Genomic DNA, 25,069 nt, shown 5'->3' on the forward strand with positions numbered 1-25,069 from the left:
GACGAAACAAGTGTATCACTTTTCGACATAGTCACCCTTAACTTCGATGCACTTTTGACACCTTTCAACCAGCATACTTATACCCTTGAAAAAATAGTCCGAAGTTTTGTCCGCAAAATGCTGGAAAACTGCCTCTTGCACCTCACTATCATTTTGAAATCTCCGTCCTCTGAGATCCCTCTTCAAGTTTGAGAACAGGAAGTAGTCACTGGGTGCCACGTCTGGACTGTAGGGTGGGTGGTGGATTTCTTCGAAGCCGCACTCCTTCAGTGCAGCCTTGGTAACAGAAGCCGTGTGGACAGGGGCATTGTCCTTGAGCAACCGGACACCTCGACTCAACCTGCCGCGCCTCTTTTCCTTGATGGCGTCTCGCAGTTTGTGCAGGAGTGAAGCATAATAAGTCGCATTCACTGTGGTGTTCTTCTCTTTCAAGTCCATGAGGACGATCCTGTGACAATCCCAAAATATTGTTGCCATGATCATCTTTGTGGATTGTGTGACCTTGGCATTTCTTGGGGGTGCTTCTCCTGGTTTGCACCATTCCATCGACTCCTTTTTCGAAAGGGGATCATAGTAGAGCGCCATAGTCTCATCCCCTGTGACAATTGACTTCAATATTTCTTCTTCGTTCTCTTGACAGAGCTCCAAAAACTCTTTGGCACAGACGATGCGCTGTTCCTTTTGAACTGACGAGAGAAGTCGTGGCACCCACCTTGCACTGGCCTTTTTCATGTGAAGGCCCTCGCCGATGATGTGAAAAACGGTTGTTTTGGAAAGCCCCAGCCTTTCTGAGATTTCCTTCACCTCCAGACGCCTGTCTCTCAGCACTTCCTCCTCGACAAGAGACAAATTTTCTTGTGTCACCACTTCCACTGGACGACCATCGCGTGGATCATCTTCAATGGACTCTCGCCCCAGTCGAAACTGCTTAGCCCGGTCTTTTACCGTTGTGTACGATGGAGAGGCTTCCCTGTACACGTTGTCCAGTCGCGCTTTAATTTCCTTAGGCGAAAGTCCCTCTTTTTTCAAGAATTTTATCACAACGCGGTACTCGATTTTTTCCATTTTAACTGAAGAGTGCACCCTGGCTGTTTGAAATGCCGCTCTCCAACCGACAAAAGCATGGAGAGGGTTGAGGGTGGTGCTCCGGCCCTCCAACAGATGGCGCCACGCGTCCTTAATAGCATTTTCAATTTGCGCGCATTTTCTACCTCTGGCCGGAAACTTATGGAACCACCCTCGTACCTGTTGGTTGGGAGCTGGCCAGTGTTGTTCCAGTACACATGTCCGAATCGCAAGGGTATGTGAAAATTATAGTTCTGTGTCCTGGGTCAGTTTGTACAGATTTCCAGACGAATGTCTGCACAGTTCCCCCTGAACTCGGCCCAGGACGCATACTTACCCCACCCCCCGTACCCTACTCCTTCCTGCTGTTCTCTCTCTCCATCTGTCCACACCTGTACGCCGCTCATAGCCTCAGTTGCTTTGCGGCGCTAACACGGAAATTGAAAAAGTTTGTACAGTAACCTACTTGACTGCAATTTTTAAGGCATAATGAAGCGTAGTTCTGAAAACCTTTTTCTTTTTCTGTCCAGGGGACTGTCGTGTAATTTACAACTTGTTGAACTTCGATGCAACCGAGAGGTACGGTGACGCACGCACAGATCCGTGCCTCTTAGTTGTCACCATGCTTCATTACCAGCTTGCCTGCACCCTTTCGCTTCTTTGGTTGAAGAGAAAGGTTGCAGATCTACCTTTTAACTTCGATAAAGGAGTTGATGCCCATTGTACTTTGCCCAATTTTTGAAAAGAGTTTGACAGCGTCTCATACGAATGGCTATTGTACAAGCTTTCACAATTGAAACTTCTCTGGTGTTCATCTGGTGGAAGGGCTATTCTAGCAACCACAGAGTTTGCTGTGCTGTATGGTAGTTGTTGCCCTACTTGTACCCAAGTATTGGGTCTACTTCTTTTCTTGATCTTTATAGATGATATTGGTTCACTTGTGATGTCTGATTCAGCTGTTTGCTATAGATTGTATAATACATAGGCAAGTTGAAAAATTGCTGGTGATTCCATAGCACTATGATCGAAAGTCCACATCAGGACGGTGTGGTAGACGATGTACGTATTACAGTGGGATTAATTCCATGTTTTTATGTTCTGCTCAGAACAAAGTTTCGTCAAAGATGGGTGCTGTTAACTCTGTCGTCATCCTGGGGGAAGATTTAGTAAAATAACTCACTTTTTCAAATGATCTTGGGCGAAATACACGTCAATATTGTTACAAGTAAGGCAGCGTGGATGCTGCATTTCATGCACGGATTTAGCGATGCTCCTCAACAGGTTAGGAAAAAAACTATTTTTGTTACATTTGACCATACCAAATATGCATGTTCTCTCTGGGATCCAGGCAACACTCACCTCACTGTTCATTTTGAACGTATTCGGAGAATGGTTGCTGCTTTTGTCGCAAACCTGTACTCCTGGAATGCAAGGTTAACTGAACTAATATAATGTGTAGAAGAAACCTCAAATACATGGAGCAAACTTGTGACTCAAACAGGTTCGTAGTACTTTTTGTGTGACAGGATATGGGATGGGGGATATGGGTGGGACTGAGTAGGTAATACTTGCTCAATCCCCATTAAATACTGCAACTAAAGAAAAAATACCAGTTAAGAAGCATGCGACTACATTGTGAGAAAGAAACTGTTCAAACGTTTTCTTAATCCACCCATTTCATAGATGGATATGTAATCCCCTCCTATGTGCCTGTGGGCATTGGAGGTACTTGAAGAAATACATATTTATTCAGGTACCTCTAGCAAGTACCTAATTAATGAAAACCACCTTTTTGTCCCCCACTACCTTGCACATATTGTGCATTCACTCAAGTCTATCGAGTCACTATTGATACGTCATCTTGAAAATTGCTTTTGGTTCTGCACTTATTTTAGTGTACAGGGGGAAATGTTACTTTCCTTCAACACGCCTACCAGTATGTTATGTTAAAGAAGGAGATACCTGCAACCAAGAGCCCTGCAACCAGACACCCCTCACATTGCCTTTATGATGCATGTGAACACCAGTGTGTTTTAGGAAGTTTTCTTTCATCACAGATTCGATGCGTTACCTACAGCTGGCCCTCAGTATCAGCAAATGTTCTGCCACTTTGCTGAAGCTGATTACTGCGATTGGCTTGCTTGGTTTGTGAAATACATCTGCTTTCACAAAATGCATCCCAGTTTCATCAATTTTCTTTTCACTGCATTCTTTACATTTCCAGTACATCCTACTCTATCACAAAACAGTGAGCTATGCCGTACATTCTTCCTTCTCTCGCTTGTCACTAATTTTGGAGCTGCAGTCAACTTAAACAGCACAGCTCACTTGTTGAAGGGAAGTATTGTGTTACCTGTGCATGTTTAAGAAAGTGTTTATTTCTTGTTTGTAGCTACACAGTTTTAGTTAGAACGAGCTATTTTTGTAACAATGCTAAAAGTAGCGATAACAATCGCCATAAAAAATTTAATACCTGTACAGTATTGCGGAGTCATGCGTACCACCAAAACAAGTAGCCTTCACATATTTTTCAACTCTCCTTGCTATGGATTTTACAGCTTGTTGTCTACAGCCAACAACTATGTCAGACAGTGACTAGAATAGCAGCACAAGGCACAGTCTGAAACACAATAAACCAAATGTGCCTAAAAAAAAAAGTCAATTCCTTCATCTCTATAATAAATTACTACCACATTTCTACTAATAAAAGCAATACGAGATCACAAAGACATTTCACTCCAGACAAGCAATAAATAACAGAGAAACCCTAAGATAAGTAGTTCATCTAATATAGCTTGACCACAGACCAAAGATTTTTGCTCATACATACCAATGTTATTCTTGCATGCTTAGTTGCAACAATATACCTAGAGTTTGTCCTGCTTGTAGCAGCCCAGAGAAACAGAAACAATTACAAGTGTTCTAGTGTAGTAACTCCTTTTGAGCAATCTTGGACACCCAGTTTAGGAAGCAGGAGAGAGCCTGAGGAACTCTGAGTCAAAGTAGATAACGGCAATGGATATGTCATCCCTAAAACTGCGCACAACTTGCTGAGGAAGAGACAACATGGCCGCCAATTTACTATGTTCTATACCACGTTCTGTTCTTCCTAGAGCATTGCGAATCAGATGCGTTGCGGCATTGGTATCAATTGGCTTCTGTTCCATCCCCTTCTGTCGCATCAGAAGAATGTCGTACACATCCCCTAGTCTAATTCGTGGCCGTGGAAGCCGTAGAAGATCGAGGGTTTGCTTTCCACTTGTGTGCTGTCCTACCAACTTCACCACTTTATGCGGCTGCAGCTGCTCCCAAAGCCCGTCACTAGCCACTACCAGAAACTTATCTCGTGGTGTTAGGTGATGGTGGGTGACTTCTGGCTTTGCAGTAAGATAAGGTGGAGTATTGTAGTTCCCTGCCAATACTAGTGGTCCAAATATTGGGATAAGTTTCTCTTTGATGACGCTTCCCTTCCATTTGTAGTTGAAGTCTCCGAAGGCTCTAAACGGTGCCAAATTACCAAGAAGACGGTCTTGTTTTACGACTGAGTTTCCTTCTGAGGTGGGATGTTCGGATAGAACTCTTCTCAATTCACTTAGGTTGTCTGCATTATGTTCAAAGCTCAGTGATGTTGCTCGCCATGAATCATCATCACCGAGTATTCCAAGAACAGCCTTACAGTCGCCAGTTGATGCAATGTGTAAATGGGTGCCATCAACATGTGCAACACATGCACAGGATCCAGTAACAGCATAAACGAGTGAATCTGGAAGCTTGTTTTCAAGCACCTCTCTTGAAACATCATTGTCGAGCCTAAGAAACGCCCTTTGTAAAGCATCTTGCATGGAGAAATGTCCACCTGCCGAAGTCAGAAGATCCTTTGCAAACATGCTGAGGCTTTCAAAATGAATCTCCCTTTCAGTACTTTCCAAGTATGTTTCCACCTGTAGCATTTTGACAAGATGTGTCTTTTCATTTTTAGCCACGTACTGTTTCAGAATATGTGGAGGTAGTATAGACAATGCGATATAGTCAAACAAGCGATGGCTGAGGAGTTCAGAGAGCATGTGACCACCATGACCATCAAACACACCAAATAAGTGTCCTGTCGTCAGGAGGCATCGAGCAATCACTAGACGGTCCTCCATAGGATTGTTCGAAGGAAGTTGGTTTGTCTCGAAAGCACGGAGAGACCTTGCTTGAACGTCTAAGCCATGTTCGTTGGCACGTAGTATCCTTGATACCTAAGGAGAAAATATTTGGAAAGGTACCGTTCTCGTGCATAGGAATGGGTTCAATCTTATCCAATGGCCACACGAATACTCACCTCGGGCGGGCCCAGCTTTGGAGCTCCGTAAAAGTCACTGTACCTGCGGATGTACTGTGAGATAGTTCTGGTTTTTCTGCTTAAGAAATGCGCTTGAAATCTCAAGAGCATGCAGAGGTGCATCGGCTGTATTGCCAAGGTCGGTGCCATTTCTGTTTTGTGCACATTTACATGCACAGCAATGGAAATTATGTAAATTGCTAACGTCACGTAAAGGCTACATTCTTGAACAAACGTGATTTCTACTGAAAAGGTGACGAGCGCAGAAACGTTTCCTTGGTTGCGCTATACACCGTGCATGAAGCGAACCGCCTTCGCATGGATCGCGCCATTAGCGTTGCCAGGCTTCGTCAACAACTCGCGTTGTTCCCTGCTTCCGCGAGAACGAAGCTCAGGATATTTTGCGAGATTTACGAGAAAAGTTCGCAAGCGTCCTTGAGTAGTTCATCAAGAACCGCAAACATGGAGTGGAGGGGGGGGGGGGGCAAAAAAATTGGGGTTATCATTACGGCTATGTCTATGTCTTCAGAAGCATCGGGGGGAAAAATATATCTACTCCGTGGGATATTCGCCCCCCCCCCCCCGCACACACTGCAGGACCTTTCAACTCCCACTGATAGAAAATAATAATAATAATAATAAAAGACATATCGAGAAGGTAAAGCCAGTACTGGTGGTTCCGCACCACTCTTTCACGGCTGCACGTGCCGCAGGGTAGGACTAACTTTAGTGGGATTGCGGATAGTTTAGACCAACTTGAGTTACTTTGTCGAGAGCCGGAAATCTCCGACACACGATGCTGGAATATGAGCAATGTTTACCTCCCCTACATTTCTGCCGTTCTCGGTCGGCATTGAACCCGCGATCTTCCGATCACCTTTCTGAGATTCAGTACAAATTCAGTACGTATTCGAACGGCGATCTCTTGCCACATAAGTACGCGACAGGCACAGTGTTTCTTTTTTCGTTTTTGATGACCCGTATAAGTAGATATTTTCGCGAGGACTTATTTTTAACGAATTTCGCGAATGCTATTTTTCTACAATATTAAGGTCCTGCGAAGCATGTGACACCCCTAAGAACTCTTTGGTGCAGGATCAACTAAGGTAAACGAAATTCAGGTCCCGCAAAATATTCTCTAAACGTGCCTCCATTTCCTCCAATTTAGAAAGCATTCGGTCCAGCGTACGCAATTGTCTTGTGTGCGCAAGGAAATAGCGTGTTCTCACTGCGCACGCATTAAACTCAAAGCCACGTTCGGCGCATGCTGCTGAGTGTATGCACCCGCTATTTCCTTACGCTGATCCATTATTTTTCTGATGGAGGGGGGGGGGGGGACAGCTTTGGAGTACATGCACTATCGAGGGTCAACAGTCGATCGAAGCAGTACATGAAGATATAGATACCCGCCCCCTCTAGATCTGTGCCTGGTGGCGATGCGTACGCAGTGCGCCTGGCTTGGAGAGGTCAGGCAAGCAACAAAAGGACCCGGAAATACGTGCATCGAGGGCTTCCGCCAACAGTAAAACAAAACGAAATAGAGCAACCAGGATTGTGTGGAAGCATGTGAACATGACTATGGATGACGACAAACTGGAATTCGCTTGTGGCAGCTGGTCCCTCAGCCTGCTGGAGTGCAGGCCAGAGAAAAACGTAGCTTGGAACTAGGTTTCAGAATTCGGAACAACCGGTCCAGACGCATAGACCATAGGTGGCAATAAAATCCACGGACCGTGGCGCCGATCATTATCACAGTTCTCTCGCGACGCCACCTATCCTTTTCAGATGCATATAAAAAATAAAAAGAAGGATGCCCGAACGTACGACACAGGTGCTTTGAACAAAGCTTGCTCCTTCTTTCCATTACCACTGGACAGCGAGTCAAGCTATGAGCCGATTCCGTTCCGAGGTGTAGTTGTTTTGGAGTCTCTTGCGCACGCCGCACGTAAAGAGCTTGGCGGCTATAGCAATCTGACCTCAGCGGTGAGAAGATAATGCTGTATATTCTTACTTCGTAACGGGCGTAACGGGTAAGCAACGCCGAAAATAAAACTATGAAAACTATTCACAATTATCCGCTATTCACATGTTCACTAGCGAACGGCTAATGAACATGTGCATAATGAATAGCGAATAGTGAACATGTGGATAGTGGACTTCTGAACAGTGAATAGCGAACTTGAGAGTAGAGGACCTGGGAAGTAGTTTTGGGGGGTGGGGTGGGGTGATAATTTTTGTTAGGAGTAGCAGAACAAGTCGGGAGACGAGTTCAATTTCTCCTTGTTTTTTTCTTACAAACAAAACAAAACAAATAGCGAACTTGCGAGTCAAGCACATGTGAAGTAAAATCGCTAAAACCAGTGCTAAAAACACTAAGAACGAAACAGGACAGACGCACTGCTTATCATGTGTGACCAACAGGCCCAAATTGGTACTTTATTCACATGAGAAGTATTTTGGGGGAGTGGGGGGTGGGGTTGAGAATTTATGTTAGGAGTAGCAGAACAAGTCGGGAGACGAGTTCAGTTTCTCCTTTTTTTTCCTTACAAACAAACAAAAATTATAAAAACCTTGTTTACGCAACGTGGCAGGGTATACAAGCATTTTGATGTCCATATCACGGATTAGTGATAACAAGCCTTGCTGTGTTATGCCAGTCCGTTGGCGAAGTGTTTATTATTATTATTATTATTATTATTATTATTATTATTATTATTATTGCAATAAAAGTTCCAATTCCAATTATTATTATTATTATTATTATTATGATGATGATGATGATGATGATGATGATGATGATGATGATCCAACACGTCTCCAGTGTGGAACTCTCTTTCCTACACTGACTCGTCACGGATTGATTAAAAATTTCTACACATAGCGTATTTTTGAGAAAGAGCCCTGACTTTAGAATGTATGTCTATATAGAGATAATGTCGTTTCCACTCTCAACGCGACGCCGTTTTCATGATATTATCCTCTGTTATAAGATCTTACACAGTTTTCTCGATACACAATCTTCATTACATCAGCTTCATATCGTCGTACCTGTCAATGTAACCAGACACACGAATATATTGTACCTATCCCACCATATGCCTGCAAATCCGATCGCACGTATTCAACAAATGATAAACGCAGTTCACCTCTCTCTTGATATCTTTAACCCCCATACAAACGTTTTCAAAACTCTCCTCTGGCGTTCACTCAGTAACATGTGAAGTTGTACAGTTTTTCTTCTTCCCTTTTAGTGCCATGCACTGTATATCTGTATGTTTGTACTGTATGTATCAACGTGAATATCTTCCTGTTATGTTCTTGTTCCTGAATATGTCCTGAATATCAGTGATGGCCAGTATAGTTAACTACATGTAGTTAAACTACTAGTTAAACTGTCTGATTGTAGTTAAAAAGTAGTTATCAACTACTTGCAGAAATGTAGTGGCAACTACTAGTTAAACTACTATTTTGAGTGGTTAACTACAGTAGTTAGGTTACTGCAGGCGCCAACTACTTCCGATTTTGCCGCAAGCTTTACGACTCGATTGTGCTTCCGACTTTTACCTTGAGCTACTTGTTTGATGAGAACGGAGCAGAGCAATTGTGCCGTGCATGTAGATCTTCACTTTTACTGCTTGTCTAGTGAAGCCTCATTTGCATTGAAACCGCATAGGATGGCTACATGATCCATCATCGTGGCTAAGCGAAAATATTTTACGGTCCACAGTGGCGCAATCGGCACCCACCACAATATTTGTGCGTGGAACATTGACCTGTGACGAAGGAGCCTGAGTGGAAATATCGTACATGGTCCGTCGTATGTTGTACGTACCTTTATAGCGGAAGCTTTCACTCCATAGGAAATATTTCCGCAGCAAGCTCTTTTGTCAGCGCATAATATACAAGAGACAGGCAGTGGATTTTACGACAGTATGTGAATTAAGCGACGTAGGCACAAGAGTATTTTTTAAATATCATTATCACTGCTTGTGATTCATATTTAGGTGTCCAAGAACACTACAAGGAATTGGTGTTAAGGGACAACGTTAAGTAGTTTGTTTTTTTCCTGCACGTCGCCCGCATTCACATGTGACACTTTCTAGTGACGCGGATACTCTTTGTGAATCGGGAGAATCTCTACGCTTGCATCCTTCGCGTGAGATCGTTTGGGAACCAACGCAGCGTTCCTGACTCCAGGAAAACTTTGTTCGAAAACCTCGATGTTTGATTTCGCAAGAGATCGCTTTTCAAGAGATCCACCGATGGATCTCTTGACTCGTCTGAGGGTTCGCCAGGCTTGGATCTTTTGACCCCTTTGTGTTACGTCGTTAACTCTAACATCGCTAAGCAGAAATTACCCGTATCGAAATACGAGGGACTCGTTTTACGTGCGGTATAAATAGAATACAAATGCAGGTGGCAAATAAACATCTCATTTTTATTGACTTAGTTACTTACTTTGTAACGCATAGCACAGTCAAAGAAAAGCCGACAGTTCTCTTATGTCATTTGAGTTAAAAACAGGTGGTTGCATTGTAAGATCAACCTGTTTGTAACACAGGATGGATAGGAGTGCTCTCTCTCTCTCTTTTTTTTTTTTTCAGCGCTTCGTGTTAGAGATTATTTCTACAGTTAGCGTGGGGGGGGGGGGGGATATATTTATTAGACGAAAAGGGGAAAAAACGGGAGAAAGGTCAGCCAAACGGGACGTCGCCTTGCTATTCCGGAAATAAATAAATAAAGAAAATTAAGAAATAAGAAATAAATAAAAAGACAAGAAAAGGAATTAGGAAATAAATGATAAACTAACAAAGGATGAAATAAGGACGAGGTAGATTAAAGACAAAGATGAAAAAGAAAAGATGACTAACAAGCGGTGAAAGAAGCGTGGGTTACGTACACTCATATTGGGTGGGCCGGCTGCTGTTTCAAACACGTTGATTATTCAAACACTTCTCGTATCACAGCAGGCTCGTAGTCGAAGAGCCAAGTCGCTCTTGTGGACACACGTTCTACATGGCGGAACCGTCTGATCATGGACTCTCTCAGGGTACGAAAGATAGCTTCATATGCCCGAACATCTTTTTTTTTTTTTTTTTTTGTGTGTGTATATGTGTGTTTCTGTATTAAGTTTTCCCTTAATTTTTCCCGCCGTCCACAAAAGGACATAGACAAAGCGGCTGTGCCCATTATTATTGGTAACAAACTTCAGTTCTGGCATAACGTGGGAACGGCTGCGCCAATGGACGCAAAAGTACAAAGACGACTCTGAGTCCAGCAGTATACCCTGCATTTTGGGGTTGAGGTCAATGAACATGACAGGTCAACGTTGATTGGAAAGCACAGCCAGACAGTATTTTCCCGCACGGTCAGTAAAAGAATACAATAACGTGACAAGGGTGAGGGCCAATGAAAAGAACGGCTTACGATTCTTTGTAAGTTGAACTCAATATTCTTGGTAACAAGCATCCGTCCTGGCGTGTTAGCATAGCGTGTTACGGCGCTAGGGGCAATGGACATAAACGTGCAATGGCAAAAGGGGGACTCGCCGCCGTAACCTACAGCACAACTACAGGATTTTCTCGCTTACTTTTTTTTTGTGCGTGTACGTGTGTGGTAAGAAGAGAGAAAACACCGAAAAGTCTTCACTGTTACTGGGCATATTACTTCCTAACTTAATACTACGCACAGCGCAATCGTTCTGCAATGAACATGGTAAGGGATAGACTTTCTTTTCTGTCGGGAATCCTGACCAGTATATGACGCTTTGACTGGTTGGATCTCTTGACTCGCCTGTCACGTGACCGGTTGGATCTCCTGACTCGATGGATCTCTTGACTGGTTGGATCTCTTGACCGGGTTGGAACTCTTGACGCTTTGAATCTTTTGACTCGCCTGTCACGTGACCAGTTGGATCTCTTGACTCGATGGATCTCTTGACTCGTTGGATCTCTTGACCGGAAGCGCGGCATCAGCCTGGCTGACATTTCCACTTTTCTCTCTTTTCCTTTCTTTCTATTAAACATATCCCCCCGCATCGTTATAGAGAGTTACAGAACTGCTTTCGAAGCCTCTTTCGCGGCCAATACGCCTGACAGTGAATGTGGCTTTTGCCGGGCTGTCACTGATGCAGCGAAAAAAATTGCTACAAGCATTGTTCGCGCCCCCTGTTCATTGTTCTGCGGTTGACGCCGAATACAAGAGACTCCACGCCATTCGTCGTCGCGCCGAGCTCAGAGCTCATCGCACCCAACTTCCATCTCATCACGCTGAAGCTCGATGGATCCAGAAGGCAGTCCAAAGGCACATACATAAGGCCGCGTACCCACATGCGGATGCGGCAAACACGCGCAGACGCGTATGCGGGGAGGGAAATCCTTGCCGCGCTGCGAGAGAAGCCGCCTCCGTGTTCCGCTTTCCCTCGACCGCGCAATGCTCGATTTTTAGCGGCATGCCGCACTGCGGCGGCATGTTTCTCGGGAAGGGAAAGGTGGTGGAGAGGAGGAGAGGAAAGGGTGAAGTGGAAGACCGAGCGGAATCCGCTCGGGGGGAGGATAGCTGCGTCCATGGGCCGACTTCAGGGGAACCGTGCCGGCATACGCCTATTACACATCTGAGGGAAACCCAGGAAAAACCCCAGACGGCACAGCCGGCCCGCGGATTCGAACCGCGGACCTCCCAGTCTCCAAGCGCACGCGTTACCGCTGCGCCACCGGAGCTGGCAGGCAGACCTCTCGGTTTCCTCCCAACGACACTCCTCCTCCTCCTCCTCCTGCCGCACTGCGCGACCAGCTCCGGTGGCGCAGCGGCAACGCGTGCGCTTGGAGACTGGGAGGTCCGCGGTTCGAATCCGCGGGCCGGCTGTGCCGTCTGGGGTTTTTCCTGGGTTTCCCTCAGATGTGTAATAGGCGTATGCCGGCACAGTTCCCCTGAAGTCGGCCCATGGACGCAGCTATCCTCCCCCCGAGCGGATTCCACTCGGTCTTCCACTTCACCCTTTGCTCTCCTCCTCTCCAGCACCTTTCCCTTCCCGAGAAACATGCCGCCTAATCAGGCAGGCAGACCTCTCGGGTTCCTCCCAACGACACTCCTCCTCCTCCCTCCTCCTCTGCCGCACTGCGTCACGCGTTTCTTTTTTTTTTTTTTTTTTCAGGCGTCCCACGCAGTCTGCAGCACGTTGATAGCGTCGTCAGCGCCGATATCTTGAGAGCCGCGGAACCCGCAAGCGATTTCCGCACATGTGTATCGCATGTGGGTACAGGCTACGGGCCCTAAGTTGGTGCGCGACCGCTGGCGGAACGTTGCTGAATCTCTGTCACCCCGCACACCGATGTCCCGTATTTAGACCGTGCTCAGGGGGCTTTCTGCCCCAGTTGTTCAGCAGCTCAGTTCCGCAGATCACTGAGGAGTATTGCGTTCTCCTCACCACGCTCTCGACCTCTGCGCTATCTCCTGCACGTGATATCCTTGTCGTTTTGGACTCATCTTCAGACCCTGCCTTGGACGTATACCTTTCTCGCTTGTTGAGCTCGAATTTGCCCTGTGGAATTCCCCCCAGCACACTTCGCCTGGAGCTGACCAGGTGATGTACAAAGCTCTCAGGAATCTTCCCTTATGTTGACGTCGGCTCATCTTGAGGCTCTTTAATGGAACTTGGCGTACAGGCGAAGCGAATGGAAAACTTCAATGGTTGTTCCTACCTCTTCTCAAACCAGGCAGGTCGCCGCATAATATTGATTCCTTTTGCCCGATCGCCCTCACAATTAAGCTGCGTCGCGAGGACAATGAAACGCATGGTGTTCTGCCGCTTGAATTGGTACCCGGAAAGCGTGCGCTTTTTTCCTGAGGTCATGGCAGGCTTTCGTCAGGGACGTTCAGCAATTGACAACGTTCTCGATCTCGTCGCTGAAGTGCTACAGTAGCGAAGGACCCCCCCCCCCCCCTCGAAATTGCGCTTTCCCCGTTTTCTCCTTCTCAAGAGACCTTGCAGTCAACACCTCCTAGACAGCAGAAGGCCTGCGCCCACGTGACATAGTGTTACACAGGAAGGCCTGCTGTGGATGCTGCTGGAGAAATTTTTGCACTTCAGTGCCCATTTAAGAAGTGCAACATAAGACCGCCATGGTCATACTTTTCTGAAGTGCTCGTTTTATTCACTTCACAATTAAAGAAGAAATTTACATCGAGGGACACGTGATACCCTGTACCTCAGTTTATCCGAACAGCTCTATGAGTTGGTACACTGTTTTTGTGTCTTTGGACCCCATGACCGAAGCCGTGGCGCTACAGCGATACACGCCCACGTCTTTGGGATGGAATCCGTAAATGAAAAGCTTTCCTTCGCCGCCTTTCTCAGCAGCAAAGTAGCGACGGTCGTGGTAATCGATATGACGGAAGTAGCATCCATAATAAGGGCAGACATAAGCTGCAGGTTGGTGAATCATCAAAGGTGGCCGTGGTGGCAACAGTGCTGATGAAGCAGGCGGCGGCGGCGGCGGCGGTGGTGGTGGTGGTGGTGGTGGTGGTGGTGGTGCTGGAACTGGGGGTGCTGGTGGTGCTGGAGCAATTGGCGGTCGATGATGGTGTGAGGGATGTCCCCCGTAGTTATAGTGCGGGTATCGATGAATGGGATACACATTTTGTGCCTTTACCCAGACCACGTTCTGAAAATAACAAAAAGCATAGAAGATGGGAGCATGTTAGCGAATAACGATACGCTTCGATAACCAACCTGAACATTTTGCTGAAAACGTTTTGAATATATGGACACAGCGGAACCTAAAGGAGTCGTAATTAATTATACAAATCTCTTGCCAAATCTGGGCCATTCTCTTAGCGGACTGATCTGGCAACATATATGTTTACATAGCTCCGCCAAGACGCTTGTTTCTTTTCGAACGTAGTCTCTTCTGCGTGGTTTCAGAGAGCCGTGGAGGAAAGAATGTAGAGACTTTTAGCCAGCGACAACCTTTTCAGTCTGTTGCGAGCTGTGTTGAACTGCAAGCATTGACTGTCTGGTTGCGGAATTCCGTCAGCGAATATGTTCAACTTCTAACAAATACGGCTCAATTGATTTTGTCTTCAAATAGCGTGACAAACTAAGACATAAGCAATGCAACGATCAGTAGTAAACGTTATCCGTGTCATTGTAGCAGCGGACGTTTAGAAAGTGAAGACGACATGACTGTTCAGCAGACTGCAACGCGTTTTTCCGAAGGACAGCGCCGCACTTCGTAACCTTTTGGACGTCGACATAAGGAAACAGGGAACTGGTAAAATGTGCACTTGCAGTGATTTTTTCAACTTACTCTCAACGAATGCAATCTACAAATAGGTAGTGAGGTCAGATAAGGCTTGTGTCCGTCCGTCCGTGGCAGTCTCCTGTGAAGCGTGCTTTCACTGCATTGACTTGAGTACGCAGGAGAAGCTCTCTCAGGGAGCAAATCTAATGTAGCTGCACTGCTGTAATATTGTGTGATGATAGTGAAGCGGGCCCTTTGGGGCTTGCTTAGATACACACCTCGGAAAGACAGCATTGCATTGCAGTGAAGAAGGCCGAAACAAACCGAGCCAGATGGCAGCGACTAAACCGAAACCGCACAGAGGGAAGTTATCACGAGCGTGCATAAAATAAGGCAAATTACAACTGTAGTTATAGTTGGGGTAGTTAGCGACGTAATATGTTAAAGGAGCCCTGAAATGCCTCCATAAATTTTTCACTTTTGGTTGTGGCGTGTTGTGTAACAAATAACATGAAATCAAATGAAGTCAAATAACTCAGGAAAAAGGTGCTGACGCCAGGAATCGAAGCTAGACCCTCCTGATCTCCGGTCAGGAATGCTACATGTTCGTATTTGTCCATAAATGTAGCCTGCCTCGGCTAATTCCGGTTGTTTACGTTGTATAAGTAACATGGGCTCTTGCGAAGGAACGACGAGAGCAGCTGACCGGTTGCGCGCACGAGAGGCCTCTGATCTACACACCATCGAGAAGTCATCCACTCCTTCAAAGAGCGAGTGAACGAAGCCAACGTCGACGTTCGCGGCCCCGATGGAAGGGTCTATATCATATCAGGTGACTCGTGCTGTAGTGTTGGCTGTAGCCCAGGTGGTGATGATGGCGATAGGGCTTGCCGTTGTCGGCCTCACGTAGGTGGGCAACGTCACGACTGACGCCCTGGGGGAATATGCGTCCTGGGCCGACTTCTAAGGGAACTGCGCCGACATATGTCTGAAAGAGTCTGAGGAAAACCCAGCCTGTACATATGTCTGAAAGAGTCTGAGGAAAACCCAGGCTGTAGCCCAGCGCGGCCGAAGCCCCATAACAGTAGCGGACGAATTTTCGGTGGCCAATGAGAGTCACGCGGTGTGTGCTGACGGCACGCGAGAGATCGGGTCGGGCGGATGACTGCTTTCACAGGGCGTTTTTGTCAATTACATTGCACAGTGACGATACACTGCACAGCGCAAATATTGTACATCCTGGGTCCTGATAACTGCTTGATGAATGAAACAGAGTTTCGAGCCACGTTAAATGTCACTTCCCTGCTCCGTTAAACCGCGCGGAAGAGACGACAAAGTCGAAGACAGCACACAGTGCTGTGTGCCGCCTGCTTCTTTGTGCGTTGTTTTATTTGCGTTAGGAACGCCGATTACGCGACTAGGACGCCGACGATTTTGCAGGCACATGTTCGGTCCCTTTTTCAGCGGACGCTGTGTCGCAGACACGTAAAATCCCACACATCAAATGCGGTTCGTCATGCAGGTCTACGTGACCAACCGCACTTGCAGTTGAAGAAAGCAAGACTCTCTTACCGACACCAACTTGACACCGTCGGCGTTTAGATTACACGTTAGCACAACGTCCCGTCCATTGTTCACGTGCTGGACTGCTCCCATCCCGAGATATTTTCCCGGGAAGGGGTCGAGGTTCTTCGGTGCTGGTGGTGCAACGTGTGGAGTGAACCATGGGGGAGGTGGTGGATACATGTAGTAACCCGGAACATGGCCATAGCTGAATCCTCCGAAATATCCAGTTTGCGGAAATGCGAAGGGTTGCGGAGGATATGCGTGCGCTCCTCCATAATGCGGATGGCAGTGATGAATGTAATAACAGGGATACCGAACGGGCGCTTCGAAATGGGCGTCAGACAGCTGACGTACCGTACTCTCCAGGAAGCAGAGTAGAAAAATCACCCCGGCGTGTCTCATGGCGGTATGACGAGACCTGCACGAGAGCCGTCCCTTTTCTGGAAACTTTGTCGAGAGGGAATGTGGAGAAGGTCTCTGTGCACCAGCCATGCTGAACGTCGCAAGGACGACCTTGTACAGCGGAGGTGTAATTCGTAGCACGGTGAAAGTCATATTCCTTTCAGGAACAGTCGAGCGAACTCGTGTATGTCAAGTGTGTAACCCTTTGTGCGGTATAGCTTGTGTTTATTATGTTTCGTAGCCTTTGTATCGTCGATGTTCACTGATTGCAAGAAAAGAGCCTGCGAAGATTGCGTGTATTCATGGCCCTGTCGCGTACTTGCTACGTGCGCGTGTAATTGTCCTTGACGCTTTGTCTCCCTAACTGCTAGGGAGCACTTCTTTTTCATTGCCAACAACGATGAAAAAAGCTTTGCTCGGCTCATAACGCTTATGTTCTTTGCTAGACATTTCTGGCATCTAGAATACAAACACAAAGTTTATGGTGGCGGGTGTAATGATAATACAATTAAGACGAGTTCGTTGTTAGGGGGAAAAATTGATATTAGCTGTTCTCGCTTTCAGTTAGCGGTTCCACTTGTGACGTTCACCGGACAATGGTTGCGTGACTAATTGTTGTAAGAAATTGTTTAAGTGACATTTGTTCGTGTTACGCGTGCGCTTTGCGTGTGTTATTTTTACAATAACTTATTATGAGCAAACAGTAGAATGGTGGTCCTGCAGCAAACGAGGGTGCCTTTGTTAGGATGAAAACCACTACTGGTCAAGTGATCTGTTTCTCCGCGTTTTTTTTTTTTTTATCTATGATATTTTTCTCCGCTTCATTTTTAAAATTCCATTTAATATTTGCAAAGTCTTCAAAGACAAAATAGTACAAGGAAGTGCAAATGGCATGGATTTTACTACGCTCTGAGGACTATTTTTAAAAAGTATGAGAGGTCGACATGCGCCTTTGTCTGGAAGCAGGGCTCAGTTGAACTTGCCCGTAGGTCGGACGGACTGAAATTTGGCATAAAACAATTGACCATAATAAGTTATTTTTCTTTTTTGCGCTGAGAAAGCGATCATTCGGACTGGGATTCTCTCGTGGATCCAATCACTGATGGGATCACATAACACACGCATGCAACAAAAGAAGTGGAAACCTCTGCTGCGGGGCTCGAGTTTCCTTCAGTTCTCCGTCAGCTGCTTGGAACATTTCGTCGTCGTTGCCACAATTTTTCCCACACGGAAACAGAAACCGATCACTTTACGGTGCTGAACTATGTTTTTCATCGTGTATTGTGACACACACTGTAGGTAAACATGAAAGGCTTCCACGGAGGGAACTCCAGGGAGATACCAGGTTCCGGTTTTGAACGTGTATTTGCATCATGCGTTAATATAACTGTTAAATCCTTTACTTAAGTTACTCTGTCCTAAACACTTTTGGGAACAGGTTGGTACCTCACAAATACTTTTAAAAGTGAGTTTTTAGCATTAACTTGAATGCAACTTTTACGTATTTCGAAAAATCTCTCCTAAGATACTTCATTTGATTTTTTTTTGTGTGTGTGTTTTTTTGGGGGTGGGGGAGACAGGAAGGGCGAGAAAATGATGAGCTTTGTCTGTTTTTGTTAGGCACTATGCCACTTTTTGCATATGCATACACACTGGGCGAGGAGGAGAACATTCTCCAAGAAGATATTGCAGGAAAAGAAGAGCATCCGAACGACTGTCTCTTTTTATCTCCAATTTTTTTAAATATTTGACACTAAATTTCACAAATTCTAACCTGATAGTATCTTTAAAGTAAAGAGTTACTTTTGTGAGTACTCAGATACTTTCCAAGGTTGAGTAACAAAACTCTATATTCAGTTACTTCTTTGCCTGGTACTCAGTAAGCTAACTTACTTTTCATGAGTGTCTTGTACAAGCCTGATTTGCACAGAGATAAAATAGCATAAACGCAGACAAGCTGGAGGATAAACTCCATGATTGAGAAAGCGTGAGCTTGAGCTAACGAGAAGGAGGACCATATGTAAACATGGAGCTTCCACGTGTCCTGCCCTATTGCGACTACCAATGTGTGGTATAGTGTCCAGGGGGGGGGGGGGGGGGGTCTGTTGCGGGATAAATTGTACCCGTACATTTGTCGACTGTAGAATTCGAAGAAACTTTTTTTTTTTTTTTACAAGAATATGCTTCACCATATTGAAAAGGCAAATCGTCGTTGGAGCTCTTTTAAGCAGTCTCACGTGTCAGTTTTACCCACATATTCGTTTTTATACCCACACACTGTCAATTTGGTGGAAGGGTACAAGTTACTCAGACATGCCGTCTACCCGACGGACGTTAAATGTGGCGTTAAATGTTAAGAAAAGAAACCTCAGGTGGGCAAAATTAATCCACAGACCCGACCACTGTGGCGTCGCTCATGATAGCAGTTGTTTCGCGACGTAAAGCCCCGAATTATTATTGTTATTATTACTATTAGCATTAAGTTTCAGCTGAAAAAGCAAAAATATGGTAACAGGTAACAGCAGTTCAACTCGACGGGACAGTCAACTCGAACCGCTCTGTCGAGTCCATATAAACCCGGCTAGTGTGGGGGCTAATAAAGAACGCTGCACTTTATAATACCGAAAAGTAGCAGATCCAGCGATCCAATGAAGGTAAGCGGGAGCAGAACTTTTTCTTATCGAAGCAACATAATGTGCGCCTTCTATCAATAAATAATAAATTGTGATTCAAAGTCACCAAACACCTGCCCCTTCCAAGAACGCCATGTTCCGTTCCTGACGGGCGCCCATTTCCGGAGTTTCCTGCCCGCTGTGCCGTGTGGCGTTGACCACGTGAGAGCCGCATGATTGCTTATCTAAGCTAAGTGTATTGCGAGTCATGCGTATACGTGTGTGGCATTTATTACGAGCGATACACTTCAGCAAGCCAGAATTTTACGCCTTCCGCTTCCCTCTTCATAAAATCAAACACGGAGCCTGTTCGAGAATAATGACTATACCTCAAGTAACAGAGACGCATAATTTAAAAAGTGGCCCACACCGATCTATAGGCCTTGCAATGACATTGACGTGGCGTCACTCATTAGATATTCCAGGTAATGCGGATCAATCCACACTGAAGACGATCACGCTCCTTATGTTGTCTAGGAGTATATAAAATCGTTCTAAAAGTGTTTGTGGTAGTGGTGATGGTGGTTACCGTCTTGCCGTTGTTGTCCATACACGTGTGGGCAGCATAACGAATGTATAGCCAGGGTGCACCCAGCGAGAGAGCATGCTCACATTGTACTGCATACCAAAGTATTATTTTTAGTCCGTCCAACTATATTGAGGAAAAGGAAATGAATTTTTTCACTGCGTGTCATACATGGCGAGATATAAACCCTCGAACACACGTACGTGTCAAGCTCTGACGTCAGAGGAACGACAGCTACGGCCATTCGCACTGGTTGTCGCAAGCACGTGACTTCTCCTGCGCTGCGTCACTGGCTCACGCCTGCAATGTCGGAGCCTGACATGTTTCGGTGGAAATTGATGTTCTGAGGCTGGAACACACAGAAAGGACAAATACATACAAAGCCTCAAGTGTCAGTGACTTCCTTCTTTTCATCATGTTTTGGTATTCGCTGTGCCTACAGTCACTATATAAGCTACGCGTAGCTTATATAGCGACTGTAGCTGTGCCGAGTTTCTACCCTCTTTGCCGTAAAACTTGGAATGCAGGTTCCAATCGATGCAAATAATTGTCTTGCACATTTCTTTGGAGTTTGCGGACAGCAGTAGCATAGCCAGCAACATATTTTGGGGAGGGGGTCTATGGGAATTTTACATGGAGAAGAGGATTTCATCCTCGTTTCCCTTTCCCAAATGCACTCCCACCCCTCTGGCTACACCATTGACGGACAGTGTCTGCAATTTGTGTCATCCACGGGGTCAGTCTTATGTTGATGGTAATGCGAATCTTGCTTCCAAGCCCACGGAGCATAGTTTGTATGTTCGCCGGTCCACCACATGATCTCTGTTGGGCGTGCGACCCCCCGCGACGCGTCGCGCTAATATGCTATCACATGTGGTGTCCATCACGTTCTAGATTGCGCCGCTCACGTCCGTGACGATGACTGCCTCGTTTATCCCCCAAACGTGAACCGCATGCTCTCCTTCCAGGAAATCAGCACACACAAAAGTAAGAATAGCGAGTTTTACTTCATCGGAAGAACTCTACGAAAACGATACGATAAAGGAAGTTATCAAATCCAAGCTTAGCAATTTGATGTCGCCCTCTTCAAAGATAACCTGCGATTGGCTTATCATATTTTCGGAACCGTTATATCGTGAACACCTTCCGATCTACTAAAACTCGCTAATAAATGAATGGTGCGTGTCAACGTGCTGCAAAACTACATAAAAGAAAGGTAAAGTGTAATGAAACACTTTAAAGGAGCATAGAAGGCACTTCGTGATACGAACATATGCGGTATACGTACGTGTTTCCATTTGGGAAGCGCAAAGCTCCTGCTACCCCTCGCGTGTGGTGACGTCAGGTCAGCGGAGCACTTTTTATTGGCTACCGAGAATCGTCTGCTAACGAACGCGTGAACTGCTGCGATGGTGAACGCCACCCATCGCAGCAGCCAGCGAAGATGTCAACCAATCGCCGCAGAAGATTTTGAAACCCGGGCTTTCTGTGGCTACCAATGGCTGCTCATGCGGCTGACGGCAGCTTGTTTCCGTAGCTACGGCCACTGAAAGCAACGTCGTGATTGGCGAACTCTTAGTTACGTCACGTCCCTCAAACGATCAGGCTGTTTCTAGGTGGTGTTGGTCCGGTCGAGACGCGGGACGGGCGGCGCGAAATTTAACTGCAGAAAGAAAGAAAATGAAGGCGCGCACCTCACTATTGGGCAGAAGACATGACGTCACAGACTGGCAGCCAATTGAATCATCTTTTCCGACCGGCGAGATTGCAAGCTCTATTGCGCACCAGGATTGCGCGCTACACTCGTACTTTTGATGCGAATATATATCCCAGGGCTTGTAACTCCAATTTATACTCCACTCGTCTTTTTTTGTTTTTTTAGCCATTCCATGCTCCTTCAAGAAACGTTTCGTGAATGACGAGAATAAAAAGCTCCCGTTCTGTGGATATTGAACAAACTTTTTCGAATGAGCCTCTGCAATTCATATTGAGGAACCCTGTGGGCGGCCTGCTTCTTTTAGCCTTGGAGTGTCCCAGGTAGGTAGCGTTTCCTCTTGTTGTTTCATATGGATCCTCTTTATTTATTCTTTCCTCCTCGATGCATTGTGAGTGGTCACTGGTGTGAAAGTGGGCTCATCAGATACGCCGGTGTGCAATATCGCAAGGTCGAAGCTTTCTTTATGGCTGGTGATTGTGAGTCTCTCAGTGAGTCTTTCTTTGAATCGCTAGTTCCATGTTATTTTGTCGGCGCTATTTTGCTGTCTTGGAGACTCTATTTAGGAAGCGTCAAACGCCATAATAATGTGACTGGTTCCTCAGTCGCTGACATTGTAAAAACCTGCCCAAGCAGCAAAATGTACTGAAAGTTCAAGTGCAAAGGGGCGGGTGACAGGTGGTTCTATCACTGCACTGGCTCTTTACTGCAGTTTTTCATTCGCATCTCTGGTGAATAGTGATGTGATAGGAAAAAAAAAAAAAAGAATGGGCTGGTGAATGGAATGGACTTGCCCCTGTGTACTTGCACTTCAAGTACGCTGTGCTGCCCGGTGGTGGTGATGGCAAAAGTATACTCCTGTCTTGTAATAAAACAGTTCGGCTGAGTGATCGAACCCGGTCTGTAAAAAAAACGCAAAAAGAATCTGCATGAAAAAAAAAAATGATAACATAGAAATGAAAAAATTCCTAGTGGTCACGTATACCGACGAAAAAGCCCAACGTGGTAAGCTGCTGCTATTTAGGACCGAGCACAGCCCCCCCCCCCCCCCCAAAAAAAAAAAAAAACCGCAAGCGCGCGTACTCTATTTCAAAAGTTCCACGATGACGAAGATATTAGTTACCGTAAGTGTGTCGTAGGTGAAAAAGCACAGTGATGGCTTTCGAGACTGGCCTTCGAGCTTCGGGGCTTCGTTAGGGCACACACACACATAATGGGATGATGGGAAGGGTTAGGGCAGGAAACGGGTTGCTGTAGAATTCAAAATGTGTAGGTATACCGCTGGACACACGTCTCCCGAAGAAGCTGGGAAAGAAACATCGCATTCCCTTCGAATAGATACCGGGACATTTTGGGCATGTTGGCATCAGTGGCAACGCCGCCGCAGACAGGTGCGACATCGGTCCCTTTCATATAGTGCCATGCGACAACGTATTGATGAAGAAACTCCGAGCCCTACCACCGCGAGCCTGCGCTTTGACCTTCTGAATGTTTTGATGATACAGGGATAGTGCGCAACGAAAAACGATTGGAGACAGCCTGCCTGATAAAGGCGCTGCGATGGTACAGAACCTCTCGTGAGGTATCTGATCAGATTCTAACCCCAGAATCTTCGACGATATGCGTCAGAGAGCCCTCCTTCTGCTAGCGTTTATTAAGCTTTATTGGACGACGGTACCCTGTTGTTATGCTTCGTAACCAAGCCAAGCACATGAAGTGTTTGCAAGTGTCCCAATTGAAATTGGCCGACGGCCGACTCTCGGCAGAAAGTCGGGGACCAGTTGGCAGCCAACTAAGTCGGCCAGCCAGTCATGTTCTAAAGTCTGGGCAACGTTAACTGCCAACTACGTCGGCAAGAACCTGGCCAATGACGTTGGGCCAACAGCCCGTGCCGACGGGACGCCACCGTAGCTTGCCGTCAGTCGGTTACCGAACTCATCTTCACGTAGTACCAAGGTAAGTGGCCAATTATGTCTCTTTATGACGATTTCAATCAGTTCTCGGGAGTGCACACATATCCCCTAAGATTGAGACAGTCACGTAGACTCTGTTGTAGTCGTTGAAACTGTAACAGAAGAGTCATATACGCCATATGAAAAAAGAGAAAGTGTCCTCTACCGTCCTCTATATGTTGCGTTGTGATAGGCAGAGCGAGGTTTGGCAAGCAGTCGGCCAGGACAGATCTGTAGCAACCCAATTGAAATTGGCCGACGGCCGACTCTCGGCAGAAAGTCGGGGACCAGTTGGCAGCCAACTAAGTCGGCCAGCCAGTCATGTTCTAAAGTCTGGGCAACGTTAACTGCCAACTACGTCGGCAAGAACCTGGCCAATGACGTTGGGCCAACAGCCCGTGCCGACGGGACGCCACCGTAGCTTGCCGTCAGTCGGTTACCGAACTCATCTTCACGTAGTACCAAGGTAAGTGGCCAATTATGTCTCTTTATGACGATTTCAATCAGTTCTCGGGAGTGCACACATATCCCCTAAGATTGAGACAGTCACGTAGACTCTGTTGTAGTCGTTGAAACTGTAACAGAAGAGTCATATACGCCATATGAAAAAAGAGAAAGTGTCCTCTACCGTCCTCTATATGTTGCGTTGTGATAGGCAGAGCGAGGTTTGGCAAGCAGTCGGCCAGGACAGATCTGTAGCAAGAAAGCTCTGTACCGAGCTCGTTTGCCAAGCACTTGCCAAGCACGGCTGGGTTGGCCAGCCAAGCTCTTGCCAAGCTTGGTTCAATCTCAGTATGTTGCCTCGGGGAGACGGAAACGCCGAATGGTGTAGCACTGCATAAGTTCAACTTTCGATTGGCCAAGTGATTGTCTCAAACCAAAAGCAGTAAGAAACAGAGACATTATCTTCATGGTGAGCTAATACGACAAGCAATTCCTCATTTCAGTGTTGTTTGTGTACGCATCAAATTAAACTTACACACCTCACCCTTCATTTTGACTAACGCGCGAGCAGGACTCTCGAATTTGTGGAAGCTCGCGAGACAAACCTATGTATAGTATCTGCTGTTCTTCCTCAGGAAAGAAATGCAATTTCTTTTCTTTATACTGACCTGTTTGATTCTAGTGATCTCGGGCATATTGCGAGCTTTTACGATTCTCCACCTACGCCGTTACCCTTCTTGGGCCTCTTGGGCCCACGTTTACCCAATCAGTACCCAAGCTTGCTTCCTTATTGGCCAGACATCGGCCCTACATCTGTCAGGTCGGCCCTCTACATTGGCCCGAGCTTGTGCCGGCTAAGTCGGCCCGAGTGAGGCCATTGTCAATCCCCAACCTTGGCTTAAGCTTTTTTTGCAAGCTTGGCCCGACAACTTTTAGGTTGGAAGCAGACGTCGGCCCAGTCTTTCGCCAATATCGCTTTCGCCGCTGGGAGGTAGCGTTGTCATGCAAAATTTCTCACTGGGCCGTGATAGGGCCATATATGGGTCAACGTTTGCCAGGTTGGCCAGAAAGGTTGGCCCTATGTTGGTGGCCAATGAATGGCCAGTCTCAGGCCATTGTCAATCCCCAAGCTCGGCCCAACCATGTTGTCTTACCTTGGGCC

The 25,069-nt window shown here is 46.3% G+C and overlaps 2 protein-coding genes across 2 annotated transcripts; both read right to left on the reverse strand.

Annotated features, from left to right (window-relative positions):
• Positions 1–3,423: 3,423 nt before the first annotated feature.
• Positions 3,424–5,774, reverse strand: LOC135398186 (pyruvate dehydrogenase [acetyl-transferring]-phosphatase 1, mitochondrial-like). Its single transcript, XM_064629620.1, has 2 exons — positions 5,390–5,774; positions 3,424–5,306 (listed from the first exon to the last, which is right to left on the reverse strand). Exons 1-2 carry the CDS (start codon positions 5,537–5,539, stop codon positions 4,029–4,031), a joined length of 1,428 nt encoding a protein of 475 aa, XP_064485690.1. The 5' UTR covers positions 5,540–5,774; the 3' UTR covers positions 3,424–4,028.
• A 7,752-nt stretch (positions 5,775–13,526) lies between these two features.
• Positions 13,527–16,537, reverse strand: LOC135398197 (uncharacterized). The gene is made up of 2 exons (XM_064629629.1): positions 16,204–16,537; positions 13,527–14,052 (listed from the first exon to the last, which is right to left on the reverse strand). Exons 1-2 carry the CDS (start codon positions 16,375–16,377, stop codon positions 13,603–13,605), a joined length of 624 nt encoding a protein of 207 aa, XP_064485699.1. The 5' UTR covers positions 16,378–16,537; the 3' UTR covers positions 13,527–13,602.
• Between the last annotated feature and the right edge of the window lie 8,532 nt (positions 16,538–25,069).

The sequence above is a fragment of the Ornithodoros turicata genome, chromosome 1, assembly GCF_037126465.1.
Source record: "Ornithodoros turicata isolate Travis chromosome 1, ASM3712646v1, whole genome shotgun sequence".
Taxonomy (NCBI): Eukaryota; Metazoa; Arthropoda; class Arachnida; order Ixodida; family Argasidae; genus Ornithodoros; species Ornithodoros turicata.